Raw genomic sequence first — 25,573 nt, 5'->3', positions numbered from 1 at the left:
CTGTGTCAGCTGCCCTGAACATCCTCCATGGGTTAGTCCCCAGGTCTCCCCTCACCCCACCTCTCCATCCTCCCTTTTACTGACCCTTCCTCATCTTTTCACCCCAGCCCTGCCTCCACCGACCCTCTCTCTCTCTCATCTAACCTCAATCTCTCCTCCCTCTCTCTCTCAGCCTTAGTCTCTTCCTTCAAACTCTCCATTCACTCCAACCTTACCTTCCCTCCACTGACCCTCTCTCCACCATCCCAGCCCTACCTCCACTGACCCTCTCACCCCCACCCCAGCCCTACCTTCACTGACCCCCTTTCTCCCCTCCTCCCTCTGTCCTGCTACCCCCCACACCCCAGCTCTACCTTCAGAAGGGAGTCCTGTCAGGCCTCTGTTTTTTTGGAGAGTTTTGAACCGTGGAGACATGCGATGTGTGTCTGCCAAACATTTTTAATAACCTGACATGATTTCTAGAGATTTCCAGTCGTGGTGTTTGATGCTCTCCACTTGTCTCGTGTCTGTCTGGTGGGCTTTGAGTCCAGGCACGCACGCACACACCGCCTAGCCCTCTGACCTTTCAGATACAGAACAGCTGTGCTCAGGCCTAGTTTGGAGATATTTTTTAGAGGGGTCATAGAGGTGAGTCTGTGAAAAGACCAGGGAAGGTTTTTGGTTGGCTATGTTCTTAATTTATCCCCTACCCTTTCAAGGTGGTGGTGTGATAGCTAGGCCTATACCTAGTTCACCTATTAACCTACATTTAGACGACTGTTCAAATAAGATGTCCCATCATGTTGCTTTTAACATATAGCTAAGCAAATGCATCTCTATGGCTACTATATATTGCTCCTACAGTAGGACAGCCATGTCTGCTGGACAAGTATAGAATACTGTAATACATGGTTTACATCGGGAGGGGAATCTTAGTGCAGAACATCTGTACAGGCAAGAAGCAGTCAAACCCAGAATGAACAGCATAATGAACTGTATGTATGAATGGCATTGGGTTGGAAGAACCAAGGCCCTATCTCTCGACACAGCAGCACAGAGAGCAGAGCATTCCATCTTATGGCAGTCCCTGTGGGCCAGCACAATGAGAGAATAGAATGGTAGCGATGCCTTTAAAGACAGGAAGGAGACTGGTGTGGGGGAGGAAACCGCTCTACCCTACTGATGTGGTGGGTATTTTGATGGCCTCCTTTTAAAATATTTGTCTTGAGAAACTAAGGCAGGAAAGTCTTTGTGCTGTGTCCTGTGTTCAGTCCTCAGCACCTGGTTTCCCCTCTAGGCCAAGGAGAGGGTGCCTAGGATATCCTCAAGCCAAGCACTGCTCCTGGATCGAAGCTCTCTGGTCTGGTGGGATATACAGGAACTACATCCAAAATGGCACCCTATACAGTATGGGGCCCTGGTCAAAAGTAGTTTACTATATAGGGTGCCATTTGGGACTACATCTGTTCGCTGTCTGTTTTAGAATAGATGTTCATATGTGTTGTATTTGATCTAATACAGATTAGTGATCTCTAAGCTTCAGAAATGATTTGATCAAAATCACCCTATGAGCCCTTGTCCAAACAATTTAACTAATGTTTTGTCCCATACACCTGATAGGTGCAGTGAAATGTTTTGCTTCACAGGGTCAGCCATAGTAGTACGGGGCCCCTGGCGCAAATTAGGGTTTAGTGCATCGACAGATTTCGAGTATTCGAACCAGCCACATTTCGGTTGCTGGTCCAACGCTTTAACCGCTAGGCTACCTGCCGCCCTAAATAAAGTGTGCGCTATAAAGGGAATAGGGTGCCATTTGGGATGTAGCCGTTGTGAGAGAGCCAGTTGCCTCATTTCTCCTTGGAGTTTCCTAAGCAGGATGTTCTATTGAAGATTGTCCTCTTTCATTTTTGGTCATGTTTTCATTTTTATTTGATAAATGTCCATTGGATATTGTGTGAACGTGGGGTATTAGGCTTACACTGAACATTCCAATGGTTTACGTCTCAAATTCCCTATATGCTGTAGTGCTCATAGTGCTCTGGTCAAAGGTAGTCCACTATAGGGAGTAGGGTCCCATTTGGGTCAGATCCATAGTGTGTTTCCCTGCAATGCCCTCATAAAATTGACACCCCAGTCAGAATGTGTATCTTCAAAGTGTTAGGAAAGTCCATGGTTCCAGTAAACCCATGGGAACCTACACCAGGGTGAATTGAATACAGACGTTGTTTTTGTTCTTGTAGCTATAGATAATCCATCTAAAACAGCAGGCACAGCTAGGCTTTACTTTGGTTGTCTCAAATGGCACCCTATTAGCTATATAGTGCACTACTTTTTGGCCAGAGCCAGGAAATAGGGTGCCGTTTGGGACGAAGTCTGACTCTGAACTGTTCCTGTGGGATGCTGGACATACATTACCATAGCAATCATACAGCATAAAAATATGAGTTTTCCAAAAACTCACTGCACTCCCAGAACAAAGACCTTGTCTACTTTTCTACCTCCATTTTCACCTCAGTGAGAAGTCCTAGTGTGCTACCCAAATGGCCTAGATAGTGCACTAGTTTTGACCAGGCCCCATAGGGCTCTGGTCAGAAGTAGTGCACTCTATAGGGAATAGGGTGCCATTTGGGATGCTGTCCTAAACAGAGCATGCCCTGCCTGCTTCGTGATGATAATGGCCTCTAATTTGACTAAATTGTGATTTTTATCAGATGCTAGCCAGGCTTCCTCCAACTCCACAGACATTAAAGCCTCTGAAATGGGAACTATTACCTCGAAAGTGCCATCAGTCACTCCCAGTGTTTTGGACAGAGAAACACAAAAGCCATACGCCTGCTCAGATCCAGCTTCGAAATTGGACAGCTCCAATTCCATTTCCCCCTTCCACCAACCGCATGCTGAAGTTATCAGTGGGCATTAGAATTATACCATCAGTCAGGGCCTTCCCCCATCCCATTCCAGAATTCACATTATAATTATATTTATCCTCCGTCGTCGCTTATTTAACTATGGCTTCTGTCGCCTTAGCCCAGCCACGGGCGTCTTATCTGTTTCCTGTTGCTGCTTTGGAAAGGATTCTCTTTCATTGCATAGTATTGATGACTGAAATCCGCTTTTCATTTATGTGAGTAATGTGTCCCTTATTCAGAGTATATCCAGATATGCTTCAGCTAAAGCTCAGATCATGATGGATGGCTAACGCTGGCTTCATACCCTGGCTGTGGATCCTCTTCCTTTGACTGTCAGACCCTGCCGCTTGGAATGTTCACTTTGAGTGTCCACTTGGGATGTCCACCTGACCTGATCACCTATTGACTTGTCCATTGAGTCCTATATGCATCCCGTGATCCAGTGGAAGAAACATACATTTATGCCCCTGTACCCATAGTCATTTACTAAATGACCTGCGAGTAACACCTAACTGACCAGTGATCCTCTCTCAATCCTCTCACCCCTCTCTTTCTCCTCTCTCTCTGTGTGTGTCTGTCTCTCTAGTGCACTATATAGGGAATAGGGTGGTATTTGAGATGCAGATTGTGTGGTGTTCTTTTGAATCATATGTGGTGGTCAGTGTATGGTGTAGGGCATTAGAGCCCTCCTTTACTCCTCTCTGGACATGGTGAAAGAATCAGCCTGCTGATTGAGGCTCATTTCCTGTCTGAACAGTCCACCCATACTGTATGCTGCTCCCTCCAGCTGCTGAATAACCTGAAGCTGGACATGGCCCATAGACTACGTAAATGGAATCTCATTCTTTGACCTAAATGGATTAACAGTATCTGATTAACTGAAAAAAGACCTGGGTAGAACAGGGGAATATTGTATGAGAACGGGCGAGCATTGTATGAGAACGGGCGAGCATTGTATGAGAACGGGCGAGCATTGTATGAGAACGGGCGAGCATTGTATGAGAACGGGCGAGCATTGTATGAGAACGGGCGAGCATTGTATGAGAACGGGCGAGCATTGTATGAGAACGGGCGAGTATTCCATTGGGACTCACTGTGGGGTTTGGTGGTTATCTACCTCATCAGAGAATAATCATAATGTGAATTTGTAATAAAATCATTGAGTTAATGCTTAATTCAAAATCACCATTTTAATTAAACATTTAATTAAACAGATAAATTCTCTGTGATTTATACCCAGCGACGTGACTGTTTTGCGAACTACAATACGAGTATTGAATAAACATTTGCTGATGTAGTTACTGATATACCCGGCTGATGAGGAAACCGGATAGGTCCCAAAGAGATGTCATCCCCCAGCCCAAACCAAAGCCAGCAGCAGCTGTAGCTGTTGGTTGAAAAATGTTATCAGATTCATGGAGAGAAGCACATCATCTCACAAAGACAACACAGCAGCTGGTAGCTAGCTAGAGCCTCTCTCCACAGTGAAAAATGAGGCTAGCTGTTAAAACTGATAATCCAGTTGTATTGATTGAGAGCTACTCAAAACATCTACTGAGAGACTCACTGACTGCTGCTCAGTATGTTGTAGTCAGGTGCCTGGCTACAACATACTGGTTTTCTGGTTTTCATCCTCTCCTAATCAGGGACTAAGTCAGACCTGGGACACCAGATGAGTGCAATTAACTATCAGGTAGAAACAAAAAACAGAAGTGTTTCTCCAGGACCGGAATTGAACAGACTCGTTTTAGATGCTACATGTGCCTCTGTCTGTGTTCTACATGATGTCGCTAAAAATGTCATTTTTGACATTCATTAGGTCTCAGTTTACTACCTGGGATTAAAGGTAGTCTCAGGATTATCTGGGATTAACAGTGATCAAATTGCATTGATTCTTCATTTGCAGTAGAGGCTGATCAATACCAAAGTCATCACACACAGGTTTAGACTAGTAATTCAATGAAATGCAGGACATTTGAGGTAGAAACCCAGATCATACTGTGCCTGGTCTAGTTCTTCAGTGAGAGGAAAGTAGACATCTTTATTTTGATCTACAGTATATCTATTTACTCAGGGGGTCAGAGGACCTAAGGCTAATGGATTCACATACTGTCTATGACCCGGGCCAAATTAGACTCTGTATGCATGTTCCAAACCTTCTCAGGCACGACTCAAAACACACTCTCCTCAAAGGGCAGTGCCTCTGGCCCAGAGCCAACACACACTGCCAGCTCTGTCTCTCTGTGTACATCGGAACAAACACGGAGAGGGCTTACTCACAAGGATGAAACATCATGTGCATTCCAAATGGAATCCTTTTCCTTATATAGTGTCCATTGGGCTCTGGTCGAAAAGTAGTACACTATATAGGGAATAGGGTGCCATTTGGGACATAGGCTCTGCAGACATTGGCAGAACTACCAGCCAGCTCCACAGCAGCTCCTTCAAAGATTCAAGGGAGGACAATTTCTTCCCAACAACATAAATCAGGAATTCATAAATCAAAGTGATTTACTTTTAGAATTTTGTGTTTATTTACTCAACTGTATTAAATCAGGACATGACAGAATGTCATATTTTGCTTCATCACCTCTTTGATGTCATAGGGCCAGGTTTGGCCAGTGTAGGCAGTCATTGTAAATAAGAATTTGTTCTTAACTGACTTGCCTAGATAAATGAAGGTTAAATAGAAAAGTATATAGATATATAAAATAAAAATTCAGTCCGGTGAAAAAAGGATTCTGTTACAATTTCAAAGATTTGAGTGAGTTACAGTTCATATAAGGAATTCAATCAATTGAAATAAATTCATTAGGCACTAATCTATGGATTTCACATGACTGGGAATACAGATACATATGGATCTGTTGGTCACAGATACCTTAAAAAAGGAAGGGTTGTGGATCAGAAAACCAGTCAGTATCTGGTGTGACCACCATTTGCCTTATGCAGCGCAACACATCTCCTTCACATAGAGTTGATCAGGCTGCTTACTGCGGCCTGTGGAATGTTGTCCCACTCCTCTTCTTGTGACATGGGGCCATGTATTATCATGCTGAAACATGAGGTGATGACGGTGGATGAATGGCCCGACAATGGGCCTCAGGATCTCGTTACGGTGCATTCAAATTGCCATCGATAAAATGCAATGGGGCACTCTGTTCACAACGTTGACGTCAGCAAGCCACTCGCCCACACAACGCAATACATGCTGTCTGCCAACTGCCCAGTACAGTTGGTTCATCTGTGAAGGGCACACTAATCCAGCGTCAGTGGCCATCGAAGGTGAGCATTTGCCCACTAAAGTCGGTTACGACGCCAAACTGCAGTCAGGTCGAAACCTTGGTGAGAACGATGAGCTTCCCAGAGACGGTTTCTGGCAGTTTGTTACGAAATTCTTTGGTTGTGCAAACCCATAGTTTCATCAGCTGTCCGGGTGACTGGTCTCAGACAATACTGCAGGAGAAGAAGGCAGATGTGGAGGTCCTGGGCTGGCGTGGTTACATGTGGTCTGCGTTTGAGAGGCCGGTTGGTCGTACTGCCAAATTCTCGAAAACAACATTGGCGGTGGCTTATGGAAGAGAAATGAACATTCAATGCATTCCTGCAGTCAGCATGCCAATTGCATGCTCCCTCAATTTGAGACATCTGTGGCATTGTGTTGTGACAAAACTGCACATTTTAGTGGCCTTTTTATTGTCTGTTGCACCTGTGTTATGATCATGCTGTTTAATCAGCTTCATGATATGCCACACCTGTCAGGTGGATGGATTATCTTGGAAAAGGAGAAATGCTCACTAACAGGGATGTAACAAATTTGTACACAAAATGAGCGAATAAGCTTTTGGTGCATATGGAACATTTCTGGGATCTTTTATTTCAGCTCATGAAACATGGGACAAACACATTACATGTTGTGTTTATATTTTTGTTCAGTGTGATTAAGAAATGGCAAAACAAAACAATGTTTACAGAACAAAACAATGATCCAAAACGCATGTAAATGTCCAACGGTAGCCATACACAGCCAAGCTTTCCTTTGCTCCAATAGCACTATGTTAAAGTAATAGCCATTCCATGGGATGCAACCACATGTGTAACATCCTCCACAGTAAACATTGGAATCCACAGACATAATGGATTAGATTTAATTGGCTTTTCAGTTTTACAATGTCGCCATATATTTCCAGAGACACTGCTGTCAGCAGAGACTGTAATGCGATATTTGCCCGATATTTACTCACACTAAATTGTACTGTTATGGAGAGATGGTTTTTGATTTCAAAGTATGGCGCCACCAGTAGTAATAATGCGTGTAACATGGTATAGGCCTGCTTTTAATATCTGGACAATTTCATGCTTTACTAACCAATATATCAATTGTGTACTAGGTTACAACCAGCAAATACGTTGAACTGCTTGTCCTTTTGTAACAGTCTCTCCTTTTACTAGGAAGGGAGCTTTCTAAGCATGCCTTGCTATCTGTCATAAGTGCCATATCTCAAATCCTTTCTGTACCATACAGACAGTTCATCTCATGCGTACATCATTGTACTTTATAACTTCTGTTTCACCAAAGCCAGACAATAGTGAAATATCTAGGCCTCCTGCAAAATCCTTCATAGAACAGTAGCCTTCAGGCACTAGGAATCTGTTACACATCACTACATAAATACACTGAAAGCACAGACAACATGCAAAATGATAATGTGAATACTGTATTAAGTGTTCATCCCCTAGTCTACACCATCACAGAGCTCTGACATAATGTCCTGCAGTCAAGGCCATGATCGACTGGTGATGGATGGCGGTTGGGTGGCTATGAGGGGGTTGTAACAGAGAGATAAGGGTTGCGTCCCAAATTGCATTATAAAGGGAATATACTGCACTAATTTTGAACACGGCCCATAGGGCAAAAGTAGCTACAGACTGCTATATCGGTCCGCTTTTTTAAAATTCCGATTTTTCAGGGGGTGCTACAGCACACCTGGCTCCCCTACTTCCTGCGGCTATGGCCTCCATACATCACGTCAAATCATTCAATCAGTCAATGGACCAATCACAGCTGTCAGAAAGAGCACTTACTGAAATATATCTACAGCCCCTAAATATGGTTATGAACCCACCAATCAGATCTAAAGCTCTGCGCGAGTTCCAATCATAATTGCCATGCACTTCACAGCTGATCAAAAGGATTACATTTATTTAATTAACTGTATAATCTGCAACAGCTTTGTAAGGGTTTTTGGTTAACCATGTTTTTCCATTTCTAATTTCAATAAATAAATCGTCAACATCACCAACTTGTCTCTTTAAGGCCGTTAACTTGTAAGGGTGCTGTAACATGTCATAGAGAGAGCAAAATGCAGAACTGGGCTGCTTGTGTAAATGCTGCCTTTGAGATGTGTTCTCTACCTCTCAGCTTAAAGGGGCAGTGCAGTTGAAAAATGTGATTTCCTTTCTTTAAAAAAATATATATATATAGTTCCACACTATGATGTCAAAATAATACTCTGAAATTGTTAAATTATAATAATGCCCTTTTTGTGTAAGATGTTTGAAAAAAAATAGCTGGAATTTCAGCCTGTTCAGGTAGAATGTAGCATTTGTCCCACATGATGTCAGAATGTGATCTGATTATAATAGACCAATGACTGTTCATTCTTAGGTTGGGGACCCCTGCTCTAGACCATCTTGCCAGCCAACCAGGGCTGTGTATGTAAGTCTTCACATTTGTTTCCTAACGCCCACATGATCAGACTGAGCATTTCAAGGGCCAATGGAGGCTCAGGGGGAAAAAAATGTTATTTTCATTATAAATAAACACAGTGATTTTAGACAAACAGTGACGATTTAAAAATACAATTGCAAATATTGCATGGGGGCTTTAAACAGAAATGCTACTAGTGCTTTCCCCTTAAACCAACGGTACACCACTCACCACAAGGGTGTTCATCACAACAAAAACGGTCTCCATCCCAATGATCATATAATCATGTGTGACTCCTTTTGTCTGGTTTTATTTGATTGATTTATCCAGGGAAGCCACATTTAGTTGAATTATTTATTCCAAATGAGCCCTGGCCAAGAAAGCAGCATACGTTTATTTACACAATATAGACTAAAACAACATGAGTCAGTGCAGTGGTCAAGTAAAAATAGTGCAGAGAAAGGCTGGCTGGTGACATTGTCAGAACAGCAGCTGGCTTTTACAGCCTGGGATTGAACAGGGATGAACTGCTCATTCAGAGATGGATTCGTAAAGCCTCAATCACTCCCAGTGGTACTCTTCTCTTCCCTCTGGAGTCCAGTAAGAACGCTGGTCTCCAACCCCCATATTAATATGACCAGAATGGGTGTTTTCAATTTATGCTGTGTACCAATCAATCTGTGAGGTGCTCCTGTTGTGTCCTGAGGCTGGGAAGGAAGAGGAGCTCTGAAAGAGGCCATTCAGATGTAATCCAGGGGATCAGGAGCCTTTGGATCAGCTGCTCCTGTCACGTACTGTAAATTCTACTGTAGGGGGTTCCCCTATAGACAGCTTTTGGATTAGCTGCTACTGTTACTGTACGTTCTACTGTAGGGGGTTCCCCTATAGACAGCTTTTGGATTAGCTGCTACTGTTACTGTACGTTCTACTGTAAGGGGTTCCCCTATAGACAGCTTTTGGATTAGCTGTTACTGTATGTTCTACTGTAAGGGGTTCCCCTATAGACAGCTTTTGGATTAGCTGTTACTGTACGTTCTACTGTAGGGGGTTCCCCTATAGACAGCTTTTGGATTAGCTGCTACTGTTACTGTACGTTCTACTGTAGGGGGTTCCCCTATAGACAGCTTTTGGATTAGCTGTTACTGTACGTTCTACTGTAGGGGGTTCCCCTATAGACGGCCTTTGATTTGGGGTGGGATGATTAATAGGGACTGTAATGTGACAGTAGCCTGGTTTCTAGATCTCTTTATAATGTCTAGCTCCCATAGGAGTTGGCAAGAACACACAAACCGATCTTGGACCAGGCTAATGTGACGGCTTCCAACACCATCGGCATGAAGATGAGTTTTGGTCAAGGACTCAAAGTTTGACCCACCACTTTCTCTTTACCGCTCAAACCTGAGCTTCAGATTTTATATTTATGGCAGCAAACATCTGCTGTCGATTTTGAGGGGAAATAATGAAAGCATTGTTAGCCTTTACATCCCCCCAGGGACACACAGACGGGAGTCGGCATCTGGGGGACAGATCCGCTGTCTCCTCCAGGTCAAGGCCGGAGACGGCGCTGTGGCCCCATTCCACGGCTACTATTCCCTCAACTGGTGGGCCTCCAAGCACTTTTTTAAGTAGTTTTGTTTGGTTGTGGTTTGTTTGGTTCTCGGCTGACATCGTGTTTTGCTGACAGCCTCTTTGTGTCCTGACCAAGCTATAAGCCACAGACAGAACTCAAATGGCACATCCTATCATAACATGAAATAAATAGCTTTCCAGGCTGCCCATTCAGCAGCCAGGCCAATTCAATGTCCCAAATGTCTCCCTATGTAGTGCACTACTGTTGACCAGGGCCTATAGGGCTCTGCAAAGAAACTGAGGAACATTTGGGATGCAGCCCAAGTCTGAGCCCCAGAGGCTTAAGTCTGTAAACACTGACCTATCAGGCCAGACACAGCAGCAGATATTGAGGGAGCTTGTCCATATGATGAAACTCATCTGTTAAATCTCCCTCACCACACTGCAGGGGACTTTCTTAACTCCTTCTATATTTTTTTTGTTCCATTTTATCATTGATCTTAGAGTCTAGGCAGACAAGAATAGACTGAGAATCTCTCGATCCATGATAATTGAAGTCCCCTTTTTAAGGCTATTTGATGATAGAGTGGTACATTGAAACTTCCAAACGTTTCTGTTCCATTTCATACACAGTGTTGTGATGAAGGAAGGATAGGGCACGCTCACTTTTTCAGTTCATTAATAGCCTGCCCTAGGAGTATGAACAATGACTGTCCTCTTAAACTGTCATTCTAAACAATGACTGTTCAAAATAAAATGATTCTACAGGACTGCCAAATGACACACTATTCCCTACATAGTGCACTATGTTTGACCAGAGGCCTATAGACCCTGGTTAAATAGTGCACTATAGGGAATAGGGCGCCATTTGCGAGCAGCCCAGTGCTCTGTTGAGAGCCAACTGTTCACAGGTTGCATGGCAGGCTAATATCTGCTAATAAAGGGGTTCTGTTGCTGTGACCCCTGATGGGGCTGTGACCTATAGGCAGGAGGCACACATGGTGCCCCAGGTTCATATGTGTTCAAAGGGTATATGGCTGTGTTACATATCACAGGGATTAGACAGATCACGCATGACAGTTTCCAACCCTATATAGGTTGAATGGGTTTGTTCTTTGGTTATGGAACCAATGTTTGTCTGTAATGATTTAGCTATTTATCCAATGCTATGTTGTTAATGATTGTGAAAACATATGAGGCTATTTAATAGATTATCAAACAGCCTTAGATGGGTCTGTTTTTGATCTTGTATTTAAGCTAGTTCAAAGATCCTCCTTTTAAAATTAGAGGAGACAGGATAGTTTTAAGAGATCATAAAAGGATGTCCAGAAAAGTTACTGGCTGTGTTTGAAAGTTGAAAAGTAAACTTGGGATTTCTCTACTGGTGCTGCTCTCTAGTCGCCTGTCCTGACATGGCTGTTCAGAGTTGGAGTCTAACAGTGGTTTTAATTAGCTTCATTCTATGGGAACACAGATGACCTCCACCTGTCTGTCCTCTCACGTACGTCTAGATAGCCCACCCCTCCCCCTCTCTTGCTCTCTCTCCCCCTCTCCCTCTCTCTCCCCCCCATGTAATCTTCATCAGTGCTTCTGGGACGAGGTCTGCTCCATTGGATAATGCAGAGACTTCCGCCCTCTTTCTCTCTTGTCAAAGTCAATTCAATAATTAGTCAGGCGAGCCAGGTGACGTTTTAATGGCTTGGTTGTTATGAGCGGGACAAAAGACAATGGATGGTGAGTGATGAGTGACCTGAGGATGTAGCTAAACTAGTTACTATTGTTCATTACTCTGCTTTGTTCGTCTGCTTCCCAAATGCACCCTATTCCCTTTATAGTGCACTGCCTTTGACCGGGCACCCATTGGGCTGTGGTCAAAAGTTGGACCATTTGGGATGTACCCCATGGTTATAAATAAAACATGATTATGTATTAGTTTGATTCATGTCTGAGGCGCTACTGTGTATTACAGTCCCTTCACTTATCATAAAAATACATTGTATTTACCCGTTTCTGGACCATTTCCCAGCTATGCTGACAAACAGCATTCTAATTGGCACTCTATTCCCTAACGTAGTGCACTATATTGGGAATAGGGTGTCATTTGGGATGCATATTGGCCCACCACCCCGCTCATCTAGTATTTCCTCTCTCTCCTCCCTGCAGCAACAGACTAGCGCCTAGCAACCACGACCGGATACAGCGGCTGAGGCATGAGTTCCAGCAGGTCAGGGGGGATGATGACCCAGACGACCGGAGACGCACCTATAGCTTCGAGCAGCCCTGGGTGAGTGTCTGAGACCGGGCTGAGAACCAGGCCTGCCTGCCTCTCCATGGACCAACCCCTCACTAACCACTTCCACTGCCAGCCTGGGAGGGCTGCTAACACCCTGGCTGGCTGGTTATACTTGCTGGCTGGCTGGCTGCACCGTGGAGCCTCCCATTACCACTAACCACACAACCACTGGGCCTGGCCTGAGCATGGACTGTCCAGTATGACACTGACTGAACGTCAGCCCATGGAGCCTCTTCTCTTTAACTCCTCTATAGGCCTCCCACCTAACCCAGGCTGTGTAGCTCTGATAACTCTAACACTGCTTGTGTCCCAAATGGCACCCTATTCCCTATTTAGTGCACTATTTTTGACCAGAGCTCTATGAGACCTGGTTAAAATAGTGCACTGTGTAGGGAATAGGGTGCCATTTGGGACACACACAACCTCTCCACCGGCATGTGTCCTGGAGCATGTGTCCCTCTGGCACGCTCACCTGACCTCTAACCCCCCCCCCCCCCCCCATCACCACCACCACTCCCGTCATACCACCCTTGTCATCCAATCTGCCATCAGTGCCATTTGTTGGTCTGTCTGTCTGTCACTCACAACACAAGGATCCCCCCCACCTTCACATGGACCAATGGACTCCTATCTGTGTCTGTGGGTGTCTGATTGTGTTTCCTTGTTGGGGGTTTATTTTGTGTGTGTGAAACGTGGCTTTCTGGTTTTAACTGTGCCTTTTTAGAATAGGGGTTTAGATGTGGTTTTCTCCCTTTTGATGGCATGGCTGTTGGCCACCAAGTTAGAATGAGTGCGAATTCAAACCGAACAAAATTGGAGACCATTCTATGACCTAATTGAAGGTATTTGGTCCCTCGATAAAGACGGCACTATGTCCCATTCTTCCATTGCACCAGCAGTATGCCTTAAGTATACATTTTACAGTCTGTCAATTATGATGTAAAAATCTGAATTATCAACAAAATGATTTGCCTAATGTTTGAAAGTCGCTATTTTAATATGTCTGTTGTTGTATGATATTGTTTTCCTATAAGCACTAATGTATTTGACTTTTGTTGTATTAATCCTATACATTTACATTGTCCATATGACGTACATTTCTACTAATTCAACTTTCATCATATAGACCTGTAATTTGTGGTGACTGTCAACATGTAGTAGTTCATCTTTATATGGTGATTATATTGTGTTGTCTAAGGATTGATTTGAATGAATTTTCCAACATTTGTAAACTGATAGCTAATGAACAGACTCCATTGACATCTGGGGCTGTATGTATCGGGTGTCTCAGAGTAGGAGTATGGATCTAGGATCGTTCATTGTGATCTAAAAGGCAGAACTGATCCTAGATCGGCATGCCTACTCTGAGACGCCTGATGCATACTGGCCCTGGGCTTCTCTTATAGGTGATGATAAATCAAATAAAAGGCTTGGTCTTGTTTTGAGTTCTGTTTGATATTAGTACCCTATAATTGAGTAAGTTGTGTGCAATGTGTGGGAAAGAGCTTTCCAGCCCCACTCTGTTTCTCTGAACAGTCAACATGCATATAAAGTGCCTTGCAAATGTTTTCAGACCCCTTGGATTTCATCACAGTTGGGATTAGTGTTATTAAAATGGATTTAATTGTCATCTTTTTGTCAACAATCTACACAAAATACTCTGTCAAAGTAGCCGACGCAGTTTATTTTTTTTAAAGATTAAATATAGTGGTTGCATAAGTATTCATCTCCCTGAGTCAATACATGTTAGAATCACCTTTGGCTTCCATTACGGATGTGAGTCTTCTTGGTTAAGTCTAGAAGAACTTTGCACACCTGGATTGTGCAACATTTGCCCATTATTATCTTTTAAATATTCTTTCACTTTGTCAAGATGTTGGGGATCATGGCTACACAGCCATTTTCAAGTCTTGGTATAGGTTTTCAAGGAGATGAAATGGCCACTCAGGAACATTCACTGTCTTCTTGGTAAGCACGTTGTTGATCCATCCTCAGTTTTCTCCCATCACAACCATTGAACTCTAGCTGTTTTAAAATCACCAAGGGCCTCATGGTAACATAACTGAGCAGTTTAATTCCTGTCCTGCAGCTCAGTTCAGAAGGAAGACTATCTTTGATGTGTCTGGGTGGTTTAATACATCATCCACAGCATCATTAACTTGACCATGCTTAAAGAGATGTTCAATGTCTGATTTGTTATTGTTACCCATCTACCAATCACTGCCCTTCTTTATGAGGCTTCTCGAAAGACCCTGGTCTTTGTAGTTGAATCTGGGCTTGAAATTCAATACTTGACTGAGGGACAGAGGAAGGGTTAGTCAAATAAAAATCATGTCAACCCCTATTATTTCACACAGAATGAATCCATTTAACTTATTATGCCAAATGTTATTCCTGAACTAACTCGTCTAAACAAAGGGGCTGAATACTTAAGCAACAACTATTTTGGTTTTATTTATCTAAAAACAACTTCCACTTTGACATTACTGAGTATTTTGTGTAGATTGTTGATAACAATTACATCAATTTTAATCCCACTCTGTAACACAATAAAATGTAAGGGGTCTGAATACTTCTGTATAGGATGTCTCAAATGTTACCTTATTCTCTAATTAGTGCACTACTTTTGAACAGAGCCCTATTTGGGAATCCGCCTCAGTAATTAAAGTCCTTGACAATACCACTGCATTGTTTGTTTACATTACTGATAGAACGTAATGTTCCCATGACAGCAACATTGAAGGGAGAGTCGGACATTATTGCAATCACAATTTATTTCTAAATAACAGAATAACCAACCTCTTACAGAATCGTACAGAAGTCTAGTCATTTTGTGTTATTTTTTCCCTTCCATACTAATTGCCACATTATGGAAAACAGGAACATATATAGCTGGCACCCTTTTCCCTATATAGTGCACTGCTTTTCACCAGAGCGCTCAATCAACATCATGCCTTCTGTAGTGGCCACAGTGCCTGATCTAGACTAATGTCAAGTCCAAAGAAATAGAATCGCAGTGGGTTACCTCTATGTCCGCTGGCCCACCCATCACGGAACATACACAAGGTGAATAGAATTCTGGGAATTCCATTCCAGGGCCCATTAGGGTAAACAGTGAAGGTAGAGTATAGGTGTTACAGCCATGTGGAAGCACTGACCCTGTCACTGTAAGTGTTCTTAGCAGGTCTTGATATCAAATCAAATCAAATCAAATTTTATTAGTCACATACACATGGTTAGCAGATGTTAATGCGAGTGTAGCGAAATGCTTGTGCTTCTAGTTCCGACAATGCAGTAATAACCAACAGTAATCTAACCTAACAATTCCACACTACTACCTTACACACACACACAAGTGTAAAGGGATAAAGAATATGTACATAAAGATATATGAATGAGTGGTGGTACAGAACGGCATGGCAGATGCAGTAGATGGTATAGAGTACGGTATATACATATGAGATGAGTACTGTAGGGTATGTAAACATAAAGTGGCATAGTTTAAAGTGGCTAGTGGTACATGTATTGCATAAAGATGGCAAGATGCAGTAGATGATATAGAGTACAGTATATATACATATGAGATGGGTAATGTAGGGTATGTAAACATTGTATTAAGTGGCATTGCTTAAAGTGGCTAGTGGTACATTTTTACATAATTTCCATCAATTCCCATTTTTAAAGTGGCTGGAGTTGAGTCAGTATGTTGGCAGCGGCCGCTAAATGTTAGTGGTGGCTGTTTAACAGTCTGATGGCCTTGAGATAGAAGCTGTTTTTCAGTCTCTCGGTCCCTGCTTTGATGCACCTGTACTGACCTCGCCTTCTGGATGATAGCGGGGTGAACAGGCAGTGGCTTGGGTGGTTGTTGTCCTTGATGATCTTTATGGCCTTTCTGTGACATCGGGTGGTGTAGGTGTCCTGGAGGGCAGGTAGTTTGCCCCTGGTGATGCGTTCTGCAGACCTCACTACCCTCTGGAGAGCCTTACGGTTGTGGGCGGAGCAGTTGCCGTACCAGGCGGTGATACAGCCCGACAGGATGCTCTCGATTGTGCATCTGTAGAAGTTTGTGAGTGCTTTTGGTGACAAGCCGAATTTCTTCAGCCTCCTGAGGTTGAAGAGGCGCTGCTGCGCCTTCTTCACAACGCTGTCTGTGTGGGTGGACCAATTCAGTTTGTCCGTGATGTGTACACCGAGGAACTTAAAACTTTCCACCTTCTCCACTACTGACCCGTCGATGTGGATAGGGGGGTGCTCCCTCTGCTGTTTCCTGAAGTCCACAATCATCTCCTTTGTTTTGTTGACGTTGAGTGTGAGGTTATTTTCCTGACACCACACTCCGAGGGCCCTCACCTCCTCCCTGTAGGCCGTCTCGTCGTTGTTGGTGATCAAGCCTACCACTGTAGTGTCATCCGCAAACTTGATGATTGAGTTGGAGGCGTGCATGGCCACGCAGTCGTGGGTGAACAGGGAGTACAGGAGAGGGCTCAGAACGCACCCTTGTGGGGCCCCAGTGTTGAGGATCAGCGGGGTGGAGATGTTGTTACCTACCCTCACCACCTGGGGGCGGCCCGTCAGGAAGTCCAGGACCCAGTTGCACAGGGCGGGGTCGAGACCCAGGGTCTCGAGCTTGATGACGAGTTTGGAGGGTACTATGGTGTTAAATGCTGAGCTGTAATCGATGAACAGCATTCTCACATGGGTATTCCTCTTGTCCAGATGGGTTAGGGCAGTGTGCAGTGTGGTTGCGATTGCGTCGTCTGTGGACCTATTGGGTCGGTAAGCAAATTGGAGTGGGTCTAGGGTGTCCGGTAGGGTGGAGGTGATATGGTCCTTGACTAGTCTCTCAAAGCACTTCATGATGACGGAAGTGAGTGCTACGGGGCGGTAGTCGTTTAGCTCAGTTACCTTAGCTTTCTTGGGAACAGGAACAATGGTGGCCCTCTTGAAGCATGTGGGAACAGCAGACTGGGATAAGGATTGATTGAATATGTCCGTAAACACACCAGCCAGCTGGTCTGCGCATGCTCTGAGGACGCGGCTGGGAATGCCGTCTGGGCCTGCAGCCTTGCGAGGGTTAACACGTTTAAATGTTTTACTCACCTCGGCTGCAGTGAAGGAGAGCCCGCAGGTTTTGGTAGGGGGCCGTGTCAGTGGCACTGTATTGTCCTCAAAGCGGGCAAAAAAGTTGTTTAGCCTGTCTGGGAGCAAGACATCCTGGTCCTCGACGGGGCTGGTTTTCTTTTTGTAATCCGTGATTGACTGTAGACCCTGCCACATACCTCTTGTGTCTGAGCTGTTGAATTTCGACTCGATTTTGTCTCTGTACTGAGACTTAGCCTGTTTGATTGCCTTGCGGAGAGAATAGCTACACTGTTTGTATTCGGTCATGCTTCCGGTCACCTTGCCCTGGTTAAAAGCAGTGGTTCGCGCTTTCAGTTTCACGCGAATGCTGCCGTCAATCCACGGTTTCTGGTTTGGGAATGTTTTTATCGTTGCTGTGGGTACGACATCGTCAATGCACTTCCTAATGAACTCGCTCACCGAATCAGCATATTCGTCAATATTGTTGTTGGACGCGATGCGGAACATTTTCCAATCCGCGTGATCGAAGCAGTCTTGAAGCGTGGATTCAGATTGGTCGGACCAGCGTTGAACAGACCTGAGCGCGGGAGCTTGTTGTTTGAGTTTTTGTTTGTAGGCTGGAATCAACAAAATGGAGTCGTGGTCAGCTTTTCCGAAAGGGGGGCGGGGGAGGGCCTTATAAGCGTCGCGGAAATTAGTATAACAATGGTCTAGTGTTTTTCCAGCCCTGGTAGCACAATCGATATGCTGATAGAATTTAGGGAGTTTTGTTTTTAGATTAGCCTTGTTAAAATCCCCAGCTACGATGAATGCAGCCTCAGGGTGTGTGGTTTCCAGTTTACAAAGAGTCAGATAAAGTTCGTTCAGGGCCATCGATGTGTCTGCTTGGGGGGGAATGTATACGGCTGTGATATTAAAGATCTGGCCAGCTCTGTGCATTATCTCCTCTACAGCCTGCCTGTTGAGGCCTGCTGTCCAATTTCTCCTAAGTCCAGCCTGTCTAATTTCTGTGGGCTGCAGAATAATTTCCCCAATTATCCGGTTCTGCATGCTGTTTAGTTAGGTGTTCCTGGTTAGCTGAAGTGCAGTTCGACAGCTCTACATCCCCTGATTGGTACCCCTGTGGATGGTATATTTCTCACTGTAGAGGAGAGCAGAGAAATCTAAGTTCAGTAGGTAGAACATGTTTTGGAACTGGGTACTACCTGAACTTGTTAAGTAAGAACACCGATTTTTCACTTTCCGTTGCAAAGAGTTTTGCTATGGTGTGCCCTACAGAACACGACTAGTTTCCGTGGGCTAATTCCATCACAGTGACTGATGGATAGATATCCAATCTGTGTTGTGGTTGCATTGGGGAACCTTTATTGAAGTCATTTACCACACAGAGCAGTGCATCGACTGGCTGCTTCCGCCAGCAGCGCTATATTGCCACACTGTATTGTTCATTTTAATACCTCCATTAGCTTTAGGTCTTCTGGGTCATGTTTTATCTACTGGTGTTTCCTCATGTTACTAAGGTATTATTTCAAGACACTAAAGGGATCATTCCCCAATACGCCCCCATATTGCAAATTGTATTTTACATGTACGTGTATAATCGCAACGAAATTCATATCTGAAAATGACAGAGCTAGTGACATGGATGGAGGTGAGCTGCCTTTACGTATCCCTGGCCTGTCCCATGGTCTGTCTGGTGTCGCCATGGCAACAGATACAGCACAGCAACAGCCCAGGTTATGCCAATCAATCCCAGATGATTGCAGGGATTCATTATGTATAATGTGCATGTCTCGGAGGTCCTCTCAGCGATGACAAGACTAATCTCTTTATGGCCCTCCCACCACTAGTGTGGCACTGTATGAATACTTGGCATTGCCCATAAAAATAATTAGATCGCCTTTGTATAATGACTGATCGGCAGCCATTACACCCACCTCATGGCTAATGAAAGATGGGGAAGAAGAACAAAGGCGTGGTCGTTAGTAGTTACGCCGACATGTTCCAGGAAGGATATGGGATGTCTCTCCCAAATGGCACCCTATTCCTTATATAGTGCACTACTTTTGACTAGGACCTTACTTTTGACTAGGACCTCCATTTTTACACTATTTAGGGAATAGGGTGCCATTTGTGATGCAGTCATCTGCCAGGAGGGGCTGGAGATAATTAAATGATGATGCTATTCCAAGGTGCCTTGCCGTATGGTGGTGTACGCTCTGTGTGTTCAGGAGGGTTAATGACCTGTGCTAGGGAGGAGGGAGGAAGCCCTGTCACGATGTCAGCGGAGCAGCTACTTGCTTCTTTTAAGGCCCAGTGCAATCAAAAACGTGATTTTCTTGTTTTTTATATATATTTCCATACTATGAGGTTGGAATTATACTTCGAAATTATGATAATGCCCTTTTAGTGTAAGAGCTGTTTGAAAAGACCGCCTGAAATGTCAACCTGTTTTGGTGGGTTGGAGTCTAATTTAGTTATTAGACCAATAAGAAAGAGTTCCAACTCTTTCTGCCCTTCACACTCAGACCATTCCCAGGCTGTCCTAGCAAAAAATCTTGCTTGAGAAATTACTCTTTGTTTGGTTATTTTTCTTTTTAATTAAAAAACAATCACAGTATGGTACTTAATAATTGTTACCCAGAAATGATTTAATATTGAGATAAAAACGTCTGCATTGGCCCTTTCAACATCTACTTAACATTCATCACATCTCATCACATCTCTCTTGTCCCTACATCCCCAGCATGGTCCTCCGTCCTCCCTAACCTCTCTGTCTCTCTGTCCGTTTTACCTGAGCACTATGAAGGACAAGGACAGGTAATGTAATCTCTGGATGCCACCTGGTAAGTGTACTGCAGAGCTATATATTTAGATAGTTCGGCCAACTTTTAGAATGGACGCCATGTTTGTGCCCTTGAGCATTCCATTTATCCATAGGTTCATGTCACAGAACTAAAGTTACATTCAATTTATAAGGGTTCATGTACTGTAAATGCATCATAATACATAATAACTCAATGACCAAACACTAAATACATGGCTCTGGTGTACAGTACGTGTCTGTGAAAGTTGTGTGTTGAATAACCAGGATGTTGGCCCATCCCTCTTTCAGCAGAACACCACCAACACAGGTCCAGGCCCGTACCAGACAGACAGACAACAGACAGGCCGACACTCTGTGTCTGTAGAGATGCAGATACAGAGGCAGGAGGAGAGAGACGCCTTCCAACAGGCGCAGAGACAGTACAGCTCCCTGCCACGGTAAGTGTGTATGTGTGTAACACATAGAGAGAACACCCATAGTCCCTATTTTGTTTTCCCAGGTCAAGGTAACATTACATATTAATGACCAATTGGCCATGGTATTATCCATTCATATGGATGACATCAGCCTGATATCAGCCGGAATCTACAACCAGGTCATTCCTGTCTGGAGTCCAAAGCACCAAACCCACAGCCACATCTCAGAAGAAGCTCAGTAAAACCACAGTCTGGGACTGCTTCCTAAATGGCCACCTATACCTTACATTGTGCACTACTTTTGACCAGAGCACTATAGGCCCTGGTCAAAAGTAGTGCACGAAATAGGGAACAGGGTTCCATTTGGGATGCAACAAGGGTCTGTCACGTTACCCACCCCAGTAATCTGACATGATTGCACTAATCTGAGAATGAAGTTACCTTTGAACTACATGATCTGTGTTATTACAGGAAGTGGTGTGTCTGTCTGTGGCCTTACATGCTGACGAAACCACACGCGCACAGGTTGATTTTGTTCACCCACACCAGATGCAATCAGGACACGCAGATTGAAATATTCAAACAAACTCTGAACTAATTATATTAATTTGGAGACAGGTCAAAAAGCATTAAACATTTATGGCAATTTAGCTTGCTGTTGCTAGCTAATTTGTCCTGGGATATAAACAATGAATCCACAGATAAAAGGGTCAATCAAATTAGTTTCTCGTCATCGCTCCTCCCTTCAGGCTTCTGTTTCTTTGGACTGTATATGGCGATTGGCAACCAACTTGACGGTGCATTACCATAAAGATGACCTGAGTGTGGACCTCCGTTCATCTTTCAATCACCCACGTGGGTATATGCGCCTTAAAACAATGAGATGGGAGAGGCAGGACTAGCAGCGCTTTGAGCGTCACAAATAGAACCAAGTTCTATTTTAGTGCTTGGCCACGCAGACGCGCATGAGCAGTGTGGGTGCAATGATTGAATAACACGTATGTGTACATTTATTTTGCGACGCAAGCGGTGTGGTCAGCATGTTATTATTGGCCCAGGTATAGTTCACGCTTCTGATTGGCTCAGGGATTAGAGCAGGGTTTCCTAACCTTTTTCACTCAGCCGCCCCTTCCAACATTAGAGAACATCCCGTGCCCCCCCCCACGTCTATTTCTATGGGTACAAGTTAATGACAAAACTGTTCACACCCCTCTTGTTGGCGGAGATAACATTTTGCAGGTTTAAAGCTTATTTCCTGCAATTCTACACATTTTGCCATGGGATGGATATATTTTTTTAACATTATTTTTAAAGCAAATTTCCTGCAATTCTACATATTGTCTTGTGTGTTCATGTGATATTTGAGGTACTCAAACGTTACAACAAAATCAATGGGCTAACAAACCTAGATAAACGTTGGCTGACATGGGCGAGTTGATCTGGACATTTCTGACAAGTTCTAAATAGCTCTCTAAGGTCTGCAATGACTGACATGGCAAGGAAACCTGCTGATGCATTACCCGATTTCAATATGTAACCATTAGAGGATTGTTCATGCTTGTTTAGTGGGAAGCTAAACATTGGCGCCGGAGGGAATGGCTGCCGTCTTATCGGCTCTTAACCAACCATGGTTAAAATCTGTTGCCTTTTGAGGATCAGGCGACGAGTAGCTAATCTGCCAACGTTCAATCGCTGAAAAAATAAATGGGACGAACTGAAAGCACGTACACTACCATTCAAAAGTTTGGGTTCACTTAGAAATGTCCTTGTTTTTGAAAGAAAATCAGTTTTTTTTGTCCATTTAAAAGAACATAACATTTATCAGAAATACAGTGTAGACATAGCTAATGTTGTAAATGGCTATTGTAGCTGGAAACGGCAAGATGTTTTTTTTGTAATGGAATATCTACATAAGCGTACAGAGGCCCATTATCAGCAACCATCACTCCTGGGTTCCAATGGCACGTTGTGTTAGCCAATCCAAGTTTATAATTTTAAAAGGCTAATTGATCAATAGAAAACCCTTTAGAAAGCAATTATGTTAGCACAGCTTAAAACTGTTGTTCTGATTAAAGACGCAATAAAACTGGCCTTCTTTAGACTAGTTGAATATCTGGAGCATCAGCATTTGTGGGTTTCGATTACAGGCTCAAAATGGCCAGAAACAAATAACTTTCTTCTGAAACTCGTCAGTCTATTCTTGTTCTGAGAAATGAAGGCTATTGCATGCAAGAAATTGCCAAGAAACTGAAGATCTCGTACAACGCTGTGTACTACTCCCTTCACAGAAAGCACAAACTGTCTCTAACCAGAATAGAAAGAGGAGTGGGAGGCCCCGGTTCACAACTGAGCAAGAGGACAAGTACATTAGAGTGTCTAGTTTGAAAACAGATGCCTCAAGTCCTCAGCTGGCAGCTTTATTAAATAGTACCCGCAAAACACCAGTCTCAACGTCAACAGTGAAGAGGCGACTCCAGGATGCTGGCCTTCTAGGCAGAGTTGCAGAGAAAAAAACATATGTCAGACTGGCCAATGAAAGAAAAGATTAAAAAGGACACTGGACAGAGGAACTCTGCCTAAAAGGCCACCATCCCGGACTCGCCTCTTCACTGTTGATGTTGAGACTGTGGGATAATACTTTTCGAACGGTCATCCAACTAGGAATTCCAAGTCGGCAACTCTGGCCTCTTTCTACAGCTGCGACCTGAAGATCACTGACTTCATGATTCGGCCTATTTTTTTCCCCAGCGTTCTCAGTTGTATTGAAAGCACCATAAATCCAGACAATGCCATACTTTGACAAAGTTTTATGACAAAATTTGCCCACAAGAAGGACCACCGCGGTCTCCCACCGTCATGGAGAGAGGCCATCATATATGTAATCCCAAAAGAGGGTAAAGATAAGAAAGAATGCAGTTCATATAGACCTATCGCAATTCTTAACACAGATTATAAACTATATGCATCAATAATAGCCAAAAGAATGGAGAACATAATCCCAGAATTGATTGACGGAGATCAAACTGGTTTCATACAAAATAGGCAGACACAGGACAATATAAGGAGAACACTACATGTCATGGACCACATTACTCAGAATAAGACAAGTGCAATATTAATCAGTCTAGATGCAGAAAAAGCATTTGATTCAGTGGGATGGGATTACCTATTCCAAGTTATGGAAAGATTTGGTTTCAACAAAGAAGTGATACAGTGCATCAAAACACTGTATTCATGTCCGACCGCTAGAATAAAGATAAATGGACATTTGACACGAACGATAAAATTAGAGCGAGGGGCAAGACAAGGCTGTAATCTTTCACCCATGCTCTTCTCCTTGTACCTCGAACCATTAGCACAGGCAATAAGACAGGACCCAACCTTAGAGGGAATAACAATAAGAGACAGTGAACATAAGATATGCATGTATGCGGATGACATTCTGTTATTCCTTAAAGACCCAGGCTCAAGCGTACCTAGATTGATGGATGTTCTACAAACATTTGGAACATATTCAGGGTATGTGCTTAACGTACACAAGACCCAAGCCCTAGTATATAATTATACCCCACAGGAAGAGCTGAAGAGTAGGTATAACTTCACCTGGACCTCTTCATCCATTAAATATCTTGGAGTATACCTACCAAAAGATACACCCAAACTTTATTGCATGAATTACGATCACATCAACAAGAAAATATATGATGACCTAGACAGGTGGAACTCACTTCCCTTAGATCTTAGTAGTAGAATTGAAACAATCAAAATGAACATCCTGCCGAGGTTATTGTATTTGTTCCAATCACTGCCCATAGAAATCCCACCTAAACAGTTTAGGGAATGGGATAAACGGATATCAAGGTTTATCGAACAGTAAGAGATCAAGAACTAGATATACAACATTACAATTACCAAAAAACTGTGGGGGTATGGCCTTACCAAACCTAAAAGATTATTATGTGTCAGCCCAATTGAGACCCCTGGTTTGTTGGTGCAATTCAGAATACGAATCCAAATGGAAAGACATCGAGACTACTTTGACAGGGATACCCATACAGTCAGTTTTGGGAAATAAGGACATGGTAAAAGAAATATACAATAGACAAAATCAGTGGATTAATTTCTCTCTGTAGACATGGTTTAGGGTAGTTAAGCAAAATAATTTAGACAGAGAGATCAAACTGCTGAGTTGGCCCGCATACGACCCCAGCTTCATCCCTGCAACTCAGGACAGCAGATTTAAACAATGGACGCAGAAAGGCATCACATCATTCAGTACAATTATAAGGAATGGGAACCTAGATAACTTCCAGGACTTAAGTAAAAAAACATGGCTTGGATAAACAAGATTTTTACAGATACCTACAAGTCCGACACTATTTCTTAAGGGAGATAAAAGTGACTGACCCTCGAGCACCTCCAAAATTAATCCAAGTATTCACTAACGCATACAACTTGGAGTAACAAAAAAACGATTTCAAATCTCTACTTGGGTATTCAATCCTCAAAGAAACATTCTACAAACTATATTAAAAAGAAATGGGAGGAGGAACTTAACATTGAAATAACTGATGAAACATGGTTGAACATATTTGTGTTCCTACAATAAAAACAAAGTATAAAAAAAGAAAAGAAAAGAAGGACCACCGCACCACCTTCCTGTTCAAGTGAGCACAGCACTACAAGGCGAGTCCAAAAATGTATTGTATGATGCTGCATAAATGATGTAATATGCCAGGGAGATATGTATACTGTAGCTAAGAAAATAAAACTCCCTAGAAAGGCCAA

At 43.4% G+C, this 25,573-nt stretch overlaps 1 protein-coding gene across 7 annotated transcripts in view; it reads left to right on the top strand.

The window, feature by feature from the left end:
* LOC139559760 (partitioning defective 3 homolog) overlaps positions 1 to 25,573 on the top strand; it is a 231,359-nt gene that overhangs the window by 194,512 nt on the left and 11,274 nt on the right. For 6 of the 7 annotated variants that reach the window (XM_071376099.1, XM_071376095.1, XM_071376098.1 and 3 more), the window contains 2 exons: positions 12,331 to 12,451; positions 20,658 to 20,806. In XM_071376099.1, coding sequence (XP_071232200.1) covers positions 12,331 to 12,451; positions 20,658 to 20,806 — 270 coding nt within the window. The remainder of the gene's footprint in view (positions 1 to 12,330; positions 12,452 to 20,657; positions 20,807 to 25,573) is intronic. The other variant, XM_071376094.1, reaches the window with a different exon arrangement.

This window comes from Salvelinus alpinus, chromosome 30 (genome assembly GCF_045679555.1).
Source record: "Salvelinus alpinus chromosome 30, SLU_Salpinus.1, whole genome shotgun sequence".
NCBI classification, from domain to species: domain Eukaryota; kingdom Metazoa; phylum Chordata; class Actinopteri; order Salmoniformes; family Salmonidae; genus Salvelinus; species Salvelinus alpinus.
The sequence above is the reverse complement of the archived record's forward strand: the minus strand, read 5'-3'. Positions and strand labels throughout refer to the sequence as shown.